We start from the raw sequence: 15,897 nt of genomic DNA, 5'->3' as shown, positions 1-15,897 counted from the left end.
ACTTCAGACGTGAGGATAAATAAAGGCTTGGTTTAGGAATAAACACTGTAGTCATTTGGGGAAATGCAGTAATGAAAAGCAACATAACAATGTTAAATAAATAATTGGCAAGCATTTCCAAATACTTCATTATTACTTTGCAGCAACAGTTTAGGGGAAGTCCTTTCCTCTTTCATCGTGAACCGGGATACACCAGAATACTAAAAAAACCCGACCTTATCACCCAACATCAGTGTCAGACTGCACTGCTGCTCCTGTGACCAAATGGCAGCTAATCCCTGCAGCCAGGTTTCAAAATCCTGTGAAAAGCCTTCTCAGAGGAGTTGAGGTTGCAGCAGCAGCAGATAAATACTTGTGGTTTTGGAAGCACACACAAAATATTCTTGGAGCTTTTGATGCTACTCATAAGGAAAGTCTTGGAGGAACAATATCATTAAGACGAGGGATGAATTGAGAATTTTACCTCTCCTGTGAAACCAGCTCCCAGTTTGGGTTTGGGAGCTGGACACCCTCTCTGTTTATAAGACCAGGCTTAAAGCCTTGCTTTTTGCCAAAGCTTAAAGTTAGGGATGACTCGGTTGACCCTGAGGGGGTCACTCTGTTTCTCCCTGTGTCTTTTCTCCGAGTGTCCCCACCTTATCAATCCAATGTCAATGATGGGCTGCACTGTTGCTTCTCTGACCAAGTAGAAGCTAATCCCTTCAGCCAGGTTTCAAAATCCAGTAAAAACTCTTCTTGGATGAGTCGAGGCAGTTGCAGCAGCAGCCGCATATAAATGCTGGTGGTTTTGGAAGCACGGGTGTCATATTCTTTGAAACTTTAAAGCGCCCAATAGGGGAAGTCTTGGCATTATCATAAAGATATTTCAATTCACTTAGCAATCAAAGGAAAAGAGACACAGAAAGGGATAAGTTAGAGGTCAGCTTCTAAATTCAGCAGACGAAAAAAGAGACAAAATCAAATATTGGTTCATTACAGAAAAGTCGACAGATTCCAGGGGAACAGGGCTAAAACTACAATGGCATGGAAGCGAGAGAATGAAAAAGTGAAAATACAGAGAAGTGACAGCACTTCTAAAACACACACAAACTTTACAGAGGGTGAAACCACAAGAAGAGAAGAAGATGAAGGTGGATTCATTCTTCAAATAGGTATAACATGAGGATATAAAATAAGACTCAGGACCTGAGTCCACCTTGATTGCTGTGACTAACAGTCTGCAGAGTCTTTATCTATTTCTCAGTGATAAAAGGAGGATTTTCTTTATCTCAGCAACACAGCTGTCACAGACCAGGGCCGTGCTATTCCTACAAAGTATTACAGAGATTAAAAAAAAGACAAACCGAACAATATAATGGATCCCAGGACATATTTTACTTTCACCTGCTGCATTGTTTTTGTAGCAGGGCTCATGATAGTGAGTTATCCTGAGTGAGATGTTAGAGAGGCGATTCTGCAACTTTTCACGGTATTTGATTCATTTACAAACTTTTGCTGAATTTATTCCACAGCATACATTTCTTTTAGGTGCCAGTGCATTACATAAGTGTTCTCATGACCTGGAAGTCCACATGACATGCACACATTTATACCGCTTATTTCAAGGTGAAATTACCATCTGGCTACTATCTCTATTCCTGTCAAATATCACAAATGTATGTATTTTTTTGTTTGTTTTGGTTCAAACTGAAAAAGTTTAGGGCTGCACAGTGGATGGTGGTTAGCACTGTAGCCTTGCAGCATGAAGATCCCCGGTTCGTGTCTGGGCCTGGGATTTTTCTACATGCAGTTTTCATGTTCTCCCTGTGCATGCATGGGTTTTCTCCAGGTATGCCGGCTTTCTTCCAGTCCAAACATATGCTGAGGTTAACTGGTGATTCTAAATAGTCCGTCAGAGTGAATGTGAGTGATTGTTTGTCTGTATATGTAGCCCTGTGACAGACTGGTGACCTGTACAGGGTGTCCCCTGCCTTCGCTATAAGTCAGCTGGGATAGACTCCAGCGCCGCCCTTGACCCAAATAAGGATTAAGCAGTGTATAGATAATGGATGAACGGATGAAAAGGTTTAAAAATGGAATTACACCAAACCAAAAACCAAGCTGTATTTTCCACTTTGCTATGCTGGATTTTCAGTGTTAATGGTCACTGAAAAATCTGAAAATTTGGCCAGTTGTCTTTGTTTCTTGTGTTTTTTCTAGCACTGTCTGGGTAGCTGTCCGGCCCTATTGCATGGTTTAAATCTCCAGCTAAATTTAAAACTTTTAGCATGTACACTACCGTTCAAATGTTTGGGCTCACCCAGGCAATTTTGTGTTTTCCAAGAAAACGCACACTTTTATTCATGTGCTAACATAACTTCACAATGATTTTCTAATCACCAATTAGCCTTTCAACACCATTAGCTAACACAATGTAGCATTAGAACACAGGAGTGATGGTTGCTGGAAATGTTCCTCTGTACCCCTATGGAGATATTCCATTAAAAATCAGCCGTTTCCAGCTAGAATAGTCATTTACCACATTAACAATGTCTAGACTGGATTTCTGATTCATTTAATGTTATCTTCACTGAAAACAAATGCTTTTCTGTCAAAAATAAGGACATTTTGAAGAGACCCCAAACTTGTGAACAGCAGTGTACAGTTGTTTCCAGTAGTGAATGGGATTTAGAAAACAGTAACAGATAAAGCAGCAGAGTCTGCAGAAAAGTCTACAATACTACATTTTTTTATTTCATTCTGCTGGTATCTTCTCTTCATTTTCTGAAGTGTATAACAAAAATCAATACCACTTTTAAAACTCATACACTATGCAGGCTGGCATTTTAAGCTGCACCTCATGTTGTTTTAGTCAGTGTGAGGTTACTACAGCCTCCAAACAAGGTCAGATCTGATGTACTCTACTGCTTGGACACGAAGTCTATCAGTCACCTGCACACAGAAATACACACTCTCACTCTGTCCGGACTGTACTGTCACACACACACACACACACACACACACACACACACACAAACACACTGAGATGTTTCCTGTGCAGCTTTGTGCTTGACGAAACCCAGAACCGCTGACACAAAGTGACAGGATGCCACTCTGACAGCCAGCGGTAAAGTCTGGGGATTAACAAGGAGGCTGTACTTGTAGCCTGTATCATAAATCAATGTGAGTAATTGGCTATTGGCGGCACTGGATCTGTAGCTAGGTATAAATACAGGTTGATAGTAATGTCAGATGTGTCAGTCTGATTGACAACAAGGCACTCAGTCAGCAGAGCGGTCGATTCATCCGTCAGTCAAGCTGTCAAATTAGAAAGAAATCCTGTCAGTTAGGTGCTGTAGTACAGAATTCTGTAGTTCGAATTCAACCACAGCAAACACGAAGCAAACCGGTAAAGAAAGTCGGTCAGTCACCCGCCTGTTCTGCACGCTCTCTGCACTGTGGATGGTCTGTGGTCTATAAATAGCCTCTGTAAGCGCGCACGGCTCTGAGGCTTTTCCATCTGCCCGTCTCTAACCCAAACAGTCCTCTAAAACGGCCTGTTAGTGCTGGAACCGAGCAGCCGTCCGCCGCAGCCCACAGCGCATACATAAATCCTGTTGGACACACGTGTGAAAGTGCACGAGGAGTCATGTTTACACATTACACACACACTGTACAGTTACACACTCACAAAGTCATGCTGGCTGAAATTCAGAGCAGTTTAGAAACCATTAACAAGCCCTAAGGGGGAGGCGTCGTGTTTAGGTAGGATGACATATTGTGTTTAACTTAAGCTGCTATGAATAAATAAACTTTATTGGAAGGGATGGTGTTACTCGGTGTGGGGTGGGAATAATTTACAGATGCAGGAGGTGTCTAGTGTGTAATATATAAGGAAAGGAAACAATGGATTTAAACAGAAAGTGCAGTAAGAAAGAGAAGAGGGAATACATCAGGGATTTTCCCTTTTACTTTATGAAATATGTTCTCTGATTATAGCTGAAACAGCAGAGTACCTGAAATCTATTCATACATCTGGATAGTTTATTTTACTTATTGCATTTGCATGAGAATGTAAATGGCCAATGGGAACTAACAAGCTTTTTTCTTTTAAGATCTTTGTTACATCTATGTGATTACACACATGGCTGAATCTAGTAGGGCCTAAAGGAATTTAAAGAGGTTTTCCTTTGAAAAAACAGGAAAAAAATTGAAAGCTACACTACAAAACAAGACGACATGGTCATCAATATCCCCCGCCACATGTGATGTCTATGAGTCTATATCCAAAATAGTGATAAAGGGCCATAACTCTGTTAAATATTATCGCACAGGTCTCATTTTCGAACTTGATCAAGGTGTCCATGGTGTGAAGCTACACACCAAATTTCGTAATCCTAGCTGTAATAGTTTCCGAGAAAAGCTGTCCCCTTCATGACAGACGCATGGACGGACGGACGGACGGACAGACGGAGGCCAAACCTATATCCCCCTTTTCCACTTTGTGGAGGCGGGGGATAATAATGCAAACAGGATCTTAAAGTGGCATGAAACCAATTTGAAATTATTTCAGTAGCTGACATCTACTAGGATAATAAAAATAGGAATTATTCCATGGATGTATAAACGCATAGAAAATAATTCTAAACAGAAAGGGATTCAAAAGAAACCCAAAACAACAGTCAATAAGTTCATTAAAATATACCGTGAATTCGCTACTATATGAAAAAAGAAACATGATGTGTATATGTAATATTTCATTATTATTACTTCAATTCAAATTTTCAGTTTTAATGCTAACTAAAGTGTTTTATGGCACTTATCCAGGTTGTTTTCTCTTGACTAGATCCTTGTTTGTGTTGTATCTACTCTCAGACGTACATCGCTTTGGATAAAAGCGGCTGCTAAATAATTGTAGAATTGTAAATTGAAAAACAATACATTTTTTAATCATGCATTTCAGGCATTTTCCTGCTGTATTTTCATTTCCCCTCATCTCCATTCAGCTCTTCCATTTGCTCTGCTCTTCAGCTTTTCAAGTACTTTTACTCCAGACAAATATTCTTGATATTACAATAAAAAAATAATCAACAATCTTTAGCAGTTATGCAAATAAAATATCTATAGCATCCAAAATATTGAAGATTACTAGAAGAAGCATCGCTGTTTAGAACAGAGTGGCTGCTTATAAAGCTGCTCAGCGTTCAGGATAAACAGCATGCAGACTGTGTGGCAGCATGGACCTGTGTCTCTGTGTGTGTGTGTGTGTGTGTGTGTGTGTGTGTGTGTGTGTGTGTGTGTGTGTTCTTGTACTTGCTACATGGTGAGGACCATTTTCTGCATTTAACTATCAAAGTGAGGACATTTTTACAAAGTGAGGACATTTTGGCCGGTCCTCACTTTGAAACAGCCATGTTTGAGGGTGAAGACTTGTTTTTAGAGAACAGGTATGAATTGAGGTTTGGTTAGGGTTAGGGTAAGGATTAAGTTTAGGCAATCAGTTGTGATGGTTAAGGTTAGGGTAAGGCTCTAGGAAATGCATTACGCCTATGGATGTCCTCACTAAGATAGAAGTACAAACATGTGTGTGTGTGTGTGTGTGTGTGTGTGTGTGTGTGTGTGTGTGTGTGTGTGTGTTTCTTCTTCACACACTTCACATGACACATTGTGAGAAACAAGAGGTGGTTGGTAACAATGGCCGTGTTTGTGTGGAGCTTATTGATGAGTAGTTTAACACCCTCTGAATCACCTTCAGCTGGTGTTAACTCCCAATGGAAGAGTCTGTGTGTGTCTATGTGTGTGTGTTAAGAGTGTGTGTGAAATGACTAAATTGTTGAGGAGCTTCCTGCTCTTACAAACAGGATAGACTTTACTGGCTGACCATTTTTTCTGCCTGACTGCTTGTAAGTGACTTTAACTTTTCTGTCACTGAGACATGCCTTGTCATGGTGTTGAAAGCTAATGTTAAAAAGCATGAGATGTCCATCGATGTCCCGCTGCACATAAGGCCTCATTCAAAAGGTAATTATTAAGTTAAAACAGGTAAACTTTCAAAAAATGACCAAAGCTTGAACACTATCCTGTAAAAAATTCAATTTTAACTGTAATTTTTTAAACTATTCACTATCATTTTACATATTTCACTGTTTTGTCCAATTACAGAAAGTAATTAAAGCTGCAAGCAGCGCTGACCAGGCCTTCAAACACCCACCCATGTCTTTGGCACGTGTCAGATGTGTATGTCGGGGTGTGGCAGAAAAATTCAAGGAGTTGAGACTTAACTGACCAATTTCAGAGTAAAAGAAAACATGATTCATCAGACCAGGCAACCTTCTTCCGTTGCTCCGTGGTCCAGTTCTTATGCTCACATTGCTGGTGCTTTTGGGATCAGCATGGGCACCCTGACTGGTCTGCAGCTATGTAGCTCCATACACAACAAACTGTGATGCACTGTATAGTGTGACAACTTTCTATCAGAACCAGCATTAACTTCTTTGAGCAACAGCAGCTCGTCTTGCATAGGGCTAGCCTTCCTCCCGATAAGCATCATTGAGCCTTGGCCAACCATGACCCTGTTCAGTTCACCATTGTTCCTTCCTTGGACCACTTTTGATAGGTCCTGACCACTGCAGACCAGGAACACCTCACAAGAGCTGCAGTTCTGGAGATACTCTGAGTCAGTCATTTAGACAGCACTATTTGGCTCTTGTCATCTCGCTCAAATCTTTACACTTGACCATTTTTCCTGCTTATAACACATGAACTTTGAGGACAGAATGTTCACTTGCTGCCTGCTATATCCAACCAGTGCTATGATGAAGAGATAATCAGTGTTCTTCACTTCACTTGCCAGTGGTCAGAATGTTACGCTTGATCGGTGTATAAATAAAACCAAAGTGAATTAAATGTAATTTTCATAATGATAAAGAAACACATCCTCCAGATTATGCTATAATTGAAATATTTATTTTAAAATCTATTGAATAATCACATTAGTAAAGCACATTTTAAACCACTAACAGCTTGAAGACTGATTGAACTGCTCTTGATGACTAACTGCTGGATGGATTTATTGACTGAATAAGTAGAAGCTGGTAAATAACAAGACGCTTGCTGGTTTCTCTGCATGGAACAGTTTTGTCTGCAGTTAATGTGTTCACCTTTATTCCTCATCACAGACAGACACCCAGGGGATGCCCCGACCAAGCAGATGCGTGTGTGTTTTTGCGTCTGACAGCTTGTGTATGGAGTCTGTGTGTATTTCCCAGCGGACAGGAGGACAACGAGGCAGGGAGGAACAAATACGGTGTGTCATCGTTCTCTCCTCGGGGAGGTAAGGCATCGCAGCAATGACTTTGCCACTCGTCAGCGTTCTTAAACACACGACGGCATGCGCACACTTTTACTTTTCATTCACACAGTCAGAATGGACACACGTCTGCCTGCATTGAGATTTTCCCTCCGTGGCACACCTCATGTCAACATCCTGGGGACAAAAGGGCACCCCGAGCTCTCAGGTGTCACGAGATAGGACAAGACAAAGCGAGAAAGAGGCGGACTACCGGAGAGATGGTAAAAGAGAGAGATGACACGAGGGAAGAAGGGAACGACAAGGTGGAGAGGACGGGGAGGAAAGAGGGGGAGATGAACAATGAATCACAGCACTGACAGCGGCTCCCACGTGAGCGGCCATCCTCGGGATGACCTGCCAGCACCGCTCATCACCGCTTTACATGCACCGTCTGACGTTCTCATCCGGCCTCAAGCCCAGCAGAGAGATCTCGTTCTCCTTGTGAAGTCATTTCTTCTGTATTGTGTAAAATAGATCTTTTACTTTACTGTCACATGCACTTTTAAATGCAAACTGTGGATTTTTGAGGCCGACTCCACAACATTCATGTATCTTTCATAATTTGCTTGTAAATGTAATCTTTTTTTGTTTTGTTTTTGCTAATCTGTAACGGTGTGTTGTATTTGCTGCTGCCTGGTTCATTGAGATTAAGAAGCTCTTAATCTCAATGGGATTTCTATTAGTTAAATAAAAGTTAACAAATAATTCAATAAAATAACATTCAGCAAAATTTAAGGCATGTGTGTGTCACAAAGGAGAAAAAATACATCACTTAATCCCACCTGAGTTGTCTGTCCTTGCAGACAGCCACCATGACCAGCAGGTTTCCCAGGATGGTCATCAGCATGACCAGAGACAGGAAGCAGATCAGGGCCATCCGCTTTGGCATGCTGTCGCTATGGAAACACCAAAAAAAAAGACAGAACAACACGTCAGTTTAGACCTGCGGGGTAAAACTACAAACTGAAAAGAGTGAAAAGGGGAAGAAGCTTAGGTTAGCTGCACTAAGACGAGACTTTTATGTAAAAATCAATCTTGCTGTGATCAGTATGTGGAGTGAGGTGGTGCTGCATCAGCAAAACATAATCCAATCTCACTCACTGCTTGACCCGACTTAATTAAGTTCAGGTATTAGCGCAGTCCTTAGCAGTTCAGTTTCCGTCCAGTGAACAGTGGATTTATGTGCAATAACCTGATTTACCATCTCAGTAGTGCTTTTACCACTAGACCTACTAATCTAGTTAGTTCTTTGACATTTATTCATGCCCACAATGGCATGGCAAGTTCATAGGTCTATGTTTAAATTAACTTCCCGATAGTGAAAACATCCAGGTGCTCCATCAGACCAACCACCCAAGCAGCAAAACTCTATTTGAAATTAGCAACATCAGCATCAGAGTTAACGTACATTAGCTGCAAGGTAATACCTCCTGAAACGTGAATCTGGTTTGTTTAAGCAAATGTCTGTTTTTTCGCTCTTCCTGATTGCTTCCACCTACATAAAAAGTCGGTTTGTTTTCACAGGGAGTAATGCGTTTCACATTTGTGGCTGATTGGTAATAAATGGAGAGGGGAAGTGGCTCCGGTAGCATGAACTCAACAGACACTGCTGTTGAAAGGAGCCTCCTTCCGAAACTCAACTAATAAAAGGTTTTGCAATTCAATCTCCTATCCGCGCCATTTGGTTCGGGGCAATTGAGCAGATTTTTCATACAACACAGGAGCAAAACAACAAGCTGTAGAAACAGTCTCGATACAGTCTAAGGTCTGGAGCAGCGGTCTCCAAACTTTTTTGCCTTTCAGGCAAGGCAATTTTCTACGGACCGGTTACCATGCACATAACTAATAAAACGTTTTTTAAATTGAAAAAAGTGTCCTCAATGAATAAAATAATTTTTTATTGCTAAATATTTATTTACTTTTTCCTTCTGTCTCAGCCTCTCCCTCTTTTCAAAGAAGCTCTCCAGAGACGTTTGTTTTTTATTAATGGTGGCAGGGGTTTGATTGACGGGTTAATTTAACAGCTGGGGTGAAGACTGAACTGAGTCAAGTGTAAGAAACAAGAACAGATGGAAGTGACAGGAAGATGATCTAGATATTTTTCAAAATTAAACACATAATAAAAAGGTTTCATTCTTTCTGTGGGGTTCAGTACCGGTTCTGCGGCTCATTGGTTCAGGACTGCTAGTGTGGAGTAACTTCTGAAGAAGACACCTGACTGGTGACCTGAACACTGTAACAGCCCTCTGCCACCCCTAAAAGCTCCACCCACATCCACCTGTTGGTTCTCAACATCACTACACTTTGTGCTTGAGCCTAATGGGGAATGACAAGATCAAAGCCAAGATGCAGGTTATACACTTATCGGGCATAACATTATGACCACCTGCCTAATATGATGGATCCCCTCATGTTGTCAAAAATGCTCTGAACCATTGAACCTGGACCAGAGAACCTCTCAGGGTGTCCTATGGGGTCTGGAACCAGGACGTTGGCAGTGGATCCTTTGGCTACACTGGGTTGTGCAGTGGAGTCTCAGTGAATCAAATTTGTTCCACTGCATTCTGTTGATGCTTGATCAGAATGGGGTCTAGGAAGTTTGGAGGTCAAATCGACATCTTGGGCGATTGTCATGCTCCCCAAGATGTTCCTGATGTTCCTGTAGTGGGGTAATGTCACTACCACAATTATGGCTGACATTTAATTCCTCAAAAAAGGTCAATAAAACACATTTTGATGTGTGTACTCAGTTGTGTTTATTGGCTTGTATATTTTTTCATATATCTCCAAAGTGATAAGACCTTCAAATTGTGTGATGTGCTGAATGGCATAAAACTGAACACCTTTGACAATGAATATTCAAACATTTCCACTACCAAACTCTGGCATTTTGACAAAGCTGTTGTCCAGAGTGTTGTGCAATAAGCAGTTCATTTTCCAGGTACGTCTTCGATAGAGACCTCTATCAAAGAGTCCCAGATACCTTTTTGGCTAACATGACGAAAAATTCAAAAAGGTCATTTTTCTTCTGGCCTGAGCTGGCAAAATGTAACAAGGCCAGATGTAAGGTGCTTATTCATGATCCGCCAAGGGGAATATGATATATGTTTTAGCATAAAAGTGCAGGCGTTTGCTTTTTCACTCCTATACCTATAACCTTGGCGTGGCTTCAACAGCATGTCTTAAGGTGAGGAAAAGCAGCTGACACAAGTTGTGAATCTAAGCTCTCTCGGTGGTTGTGTGGTTTAAGAGCTTGCCGAAAATGACTTGTTTAATCTGGGACTTGTTTGACATTGGTAATGCATTACAGTAATCCTTCTGAGGTTTGCGGTGTCTCGCACTTGAAGGCTTGACAGAGAGGAAGGGGGGGGTCAGCCTATAGAAACACACTCACCACCACTGACTTCACACAGCAGGAGAGAGGACAGTTTTTAACTCAAGCAAAAGTTTAAAAAATGTAAAATCGAATGCCTCTGTCCTGCACATCTACAGATAATTCCACATTTGAAGACCATTTCTTTATGGCTTTTATGTCCTGTACACATTATCTGTAATACGTCAGCATAAGCCTCCGTGCTGGATTCAGGAGCCATGCCTCGTCCCCGTCTGCCAAATTATTTTACTCTCAGCATCTGAGGTTCAAAGGCAAAGTGATAGTGTGCAAATGAGGCTTGTTCTTTGATCAGCGGTGCCAACACACTAATCAGATCAAAAGGGAACACTGACAGATTCTCAAAAGACGTATAATTACCAAAAAATAGGCGTAGAAAACAAGCAACACCACGCTAATCTTCTTTCATCTTGAATTTTTCGACGACAGGGTCTGACCTTTCGCTTAAGCGAGGCAGTGATATGAATATAATCATAGTTACAACTTTTTAACACCACTGCGGGTATGACAGCACACGAACCTCCTCTTTCGTGCGAGAGTCTCGACGCATTTCGGACTTGATAATTAATGAATCCAAAGCCGGAGCAACGCTTTTTGTCTAAAGCTTTCAAAACCCACATTAGTTGGCCTTTTGACTTCCTATTCTAAAGCTGCCTCTAATACTTAAGGAACAGTTAAGCTTAGCTGTCCGCTGTAAGCAATGTTGTTTCAGAATTATTAAGCTGCAAGGTTTCTTCGTCTTCTATTGAGCTTTGATGTCATGTTTTCAGGCACTGTCAAAAGAGGAGGAATGATTTTTTTTATTTTTTTTTTTTACACTGCCCACCACAACTTTTCAGCCTGAAATCTTCCAGCCACGCCCTTCCTCATTTAACACTCTGCACTTGATTTGGTGAGTCAAAAACACGTCTAGGTGAAAACGGAGATAAATTTGACTGAGAATTTTTGCATCACATTTCTGCATTTCCACGTGACGCCCAGTAAACTGTACTGTTAAATCAAAAATACATGAAGTTCCATTACATCATAGTGTTTGTAGCTGTTGCATGTGCAGCCAGTAATCATGCATGTGAATGGAAATACCATATTTGTAGATTTTCAGGGGGAATGTGGGGGGTAATAATATGTGCATTTATCTCCCACAATAAAAATAAAAAAAGACCTTATGATGCAAAGATTCTTCAGCACTGGGTCCTTTGCTATGCCAAAAACATGAATATGAATTATGAGCTCATACAGCTAAGACAAGACATATATAGAGCCTTGGCTAGACGGAGCAACCACAGGGTCCTTGGTTCAAGATGTGTTCTGTTGTACACGGCACCAAATCACTGGGCTTCCATGATTAAATTAATCTTAAAAGGTGAAATCAATACACATAGTCCAGTATGACACACTATTCCTGGTTGGCAGGAGGTCTCTAAAAAACAGTTTAAATACATTACAAAAAGATCTTCAAAGTGAAAAACGAGTGATTGGTGCATTTAATCTATGCATGAAAAAAACAGGTGCTGTCTGATGATAGAAGCATTTGTGACAACTTGCATTTTCTCTCGTTCTTTTCATTCCCGCTGCCTTCTTTTTGCCCACACTGTGTGTTCCAAATCGATTCTCCAGATGTATAAAGAGCAGCCTTTCCTCATAATGCCGTGTGCTGTTAACTCTGCTGATATTTCTCTGAGCACACGAAAGACACACTGAGAAATTTTCAGACCTAAAAGGGCCGAGGGAGACCTAAACGTTGTAATTCTGTTGACATTAGATACACATGAACTTTGACCTGCGGCAAAGCTGAACTTCTGGTGGGCAATCAGCAAGCGGCAGCCTCAATTAGGCGCTCGGAGACAGATGAGGGGCGACTGGGAAAATACCTCCACCAGACGAGAGGCTTTAAAGCTCCAATCTGTCACTGAACACATGGTTTCTCTCACTTCTCATAAAGACAAATGTATATATGATTAAAATGGTTTTTGCACATTTTTGGAGTTATTTTGACACTTTGGTTTTGAGGCAGGTGGAAATGAAGTTACAACTTTTTAAAGAACCTCCTCGATAGTGTCAAGAAGTTAAAAAAAAAAGTCCTACCTCAATCACTTATACAGCTTCAGAATATAATCTCTATAACAGCCTTTACAGCTATTCTGGAGCATGGCTGTAGCCTTTAGAGCGGGACGCCATATCAGGTGGCTACGCTAAATGAGCTACTTAAGTGCCACTGATTGGACTAAAGAGCAGAGGGCTTTTATCAGCCATGATGACTGGCAGTCGGAAGCCTCGGCAGTCCGCATCGAAAAGGCTTCAGCTTTTCCAGGTGCCTCACAGTCCTCGCTGTGTGAGGCACAACAATCATGTCCGTCAGCGTACTCCCATGACTCCGCCGGAAATGTTGAGGCTGCTGAGGTGAGCTGATTGCGCAGAAGTTGTCATGAGTCAAAAGAGAAGTGTGTTGCAAGTCCCACCTCGTGCCATTGGGTTCCCAAACCAACGCTCAGCTGCAGCTGATGCAAAAACGCCTCAGGCGCTGGTGAATGCAGCTATAGTCTGTGAAAACAATGCCATTGTTTTTCTATTTTAATGAGGGCTGGGACTTAAATTCATTAATAGTTAGAGAAAAAAAAAACATATTAAAAAAACGCATTTATTTGACATTACAAACTATTGACAAACTCTGACCTTCCCTATTAGAGTGAAGGAACTTAGTGAGGATGGGAAGGTTTGAGCACATTTTGGCGTTATTTTCACAGAAAAAAATAGGGAATGATTTGTACATTCTGCATAGAAACAACAGACAAGTGAATCATTGTGTTCTTATGCACATTAACTCCTTTAACAGAAACACTAGGCGTCTGGTGCTCTGCTTATTCCGATGATTAGACTGACATTCTCATTTACTATTCAGGTGTAATCAGGCTTTGTTTTGGTCTGACAAACTGATAGCAAATGGTGTTTCCATCATGCTGCCATTATTTTCGCTGACACAGGAACAGCTATCGTATTTCCCATTTGTCAAATAAGTCAAACTATTTCAGAAAACTAACTGAAAACAACCTTTACAGCTGCTGTATGTTGATGTCATTCATGACTGTAGCTAACCCGACACAAATCTCAGACTAACTGAGAGCTTTTTCAACCAGAAGAAACAGCCATTAATGGACACGGAACCAGATCTTTAGAGATGTTGGCAGCAATTCCATCATTTTTCTTTACTGACACTGTCAAGGGTTATTAACACTACTTTGATGTATGAAATTCTAATCACAAGTTATAAAAAAAGAACTATGCTTCTGAGAATTCATGCTGTCCTAACATCTCTGAATGTGACTGAAGACATTGTCACGCTGTTGTTTTATAAGCTTTAAATGCACTCTTGAAGCATTAAACATGATGAAAATGTATTTTAATTGTGTTTTTTATGTCAGAGTATGAAGACGCTTACTACTGCTATTAGTCATGACTCCCCACATTTACAAGCCGGTCAGAAGTTAATTTGGTAAGTAGGAACTGAGGAACTAAAGGTCATACAGCTGAGAATTTGAGCAGCAGACTCAAAAGTCCACCAGGCTTGTTTACTTTCTTGAGCTGCTTCTGTAACTCTAAAATGTCTCAGCCATGAGTAAAACTCACCACATGTTCTGCTGGTGGCTTCAAAGGACAACACAAGAGTTAAGAGTCTTTTCAGAACTGAAACTCCAGTCGATTATTTAAATTTTTGGTGACAAAGTCCTGACAACCATCAAAAATCCTTAATGTTAGCACGTTGTGTGGCTAATGTTCCTATCGCTACCATTAGCTTTAATAGTATGTCCACATGTCAGAGTTCTGTGGAAACTGTAAAGCTGAGGGACAATCATTCACGTTTGTGTGGTCAACTGTATTTCTCTCCACTGTCAATGACAAATGCAGAGAGAGTCTTCTTCCTGAAGCTCTGCTGCATTAAAAGCCACAGAGACCAAAACAACCTTTTTGGAATGAGACTAACACCAGAATTTATGTGATCATGGTGAATATAACACTCAGTATTTCGGCCTCAAAATTGAAAAACATCTTCTAGGAACATGTGAAACTTCCATGAATTTTCGGAGAAGGGGCCTTTAACTTCTACTAGCCATGTAGGCGACACACAGCAGAATCTTAAGGTCAGTAAAAGGAGGTTCTTTCCCAAAATGCACCTGGGCAGCAGACAGGCTGGTGTTTTGGACATTTTTATCAAACGACACAGGTAATGTGCAAACATTTGCTAGTCACTCAACCAAGTGGATTTCATGTCCATCCAAGTCTTGGGACAGCTTTGGTTTCCACTCATCTTAACTGTTTATTTACAAGGTTAAATAAATTTCTCCTGTTGAAATGTTTGTAGTGTAGTTAGTGTACTGTTTCCACTAACATGTCATCACAACTTCTTTATTATCTTAGCAAACAAAAGTTTGTAATTGCTAACTCCAAATGGTCAGTTCACCTCTCCACACCCAACCCGTTTACTCTGTTTCTGCTCATCCAAGCACGTCTACATTTGGATACTTAAAATCATAGCCCATATGTGTGTGGGTAAACAGCAGGGAAGGCCTCCAACTTTACATTGTTTCTTATTAACAAAAACAACATTCTGTCTGGTTCTGAACGCCTCGGTGGGAATCCCTAATTGCAAACAATAGCTGTCTGGACCCTGGTGTTCTCTCCCAGCAGGCAAAGACAAGTGCACTATTATGCAAACTGGCGCCAGAGGCGATGGGCACTGCTCAAACTGGTATCAAATGCTGCTTATGAACAACATAAACTGTGGTGTGGGTCATGACAGAATTTTCTGCTGGTCGGTACCACAAGAGAGCAAAAGCTGAGGCGGAAAAAAGAGAAATAATTACACTCGAAAGCTCTGGAGTAAAACTAAATTATGAAAGCAGGTGGTTCACTCATCTGGAAAAATTTGACAAAGGAATAAATCAATGCATGAGTGAGCGGCCGTGATTACATTTTTTTTTTTTTTATTTAGTGGGAATGAACAGAATATTTTTGCACTTGCACATTAAGAAACAGGACTCTTGTATTTTATTCTAGCCATTTTAAATTAAAAGCTTAGAACGTCATATGATTGGGATCAAATGAGACAGCAAAAACCTGCACTGCTAAATTGATGTTATATAACGAGGTACTTTTATTACACTGGATTCTTGACTTCTGC

The 15,897-nt window shown here is 40.9% G+C and overlaps 1 protein-coding gene across 1 annotated transcript in view; it reads right to left on the bottom strand.

The window, feature by feature from the left end:
- htr4 (5-hydroxytryptamine receptor 4) overlaps positions 1 to 15,897 on the bottom strand; it is a 232,801-nt gene that overhangs the window by 102,435 nt on the left and 114,469 nt on the right. Inside the window, exon 3 of the mRNA XM_051954489.1 lies at positions 8,113 to 8,226. Within this exon, the coding sequence (XP_051810449.1) occupies positions 8,113 to 8,226 (114 nt within the window). The remainder of the gene's footprint in view (positions 1 to 8,112; positions 8,227 to 15,897) is intronic.

This window comes from Acanthochromis polyacanthus, chromosome 10 (genome assembly GCF_021347895.1).
Source record: "Acanthochromis polyacanthus isolate Apoly-LR-REF ecotype Palm Island chromosome 10, KAUST_Apoly_ChrSc, whole genome shotgun sequence".
Lineage (NCBI taxonomy): Eukaryota > Metazoa > Chordata > Actinopteri > Pomacentridae > Acanthochromis > Acanthochromis polyacanthus.
The sequence above is the reverse complement of the archived record's forward strand: the minus strand, read 5'-3'. Positions and strand labels throughout refer to the sequence as shown.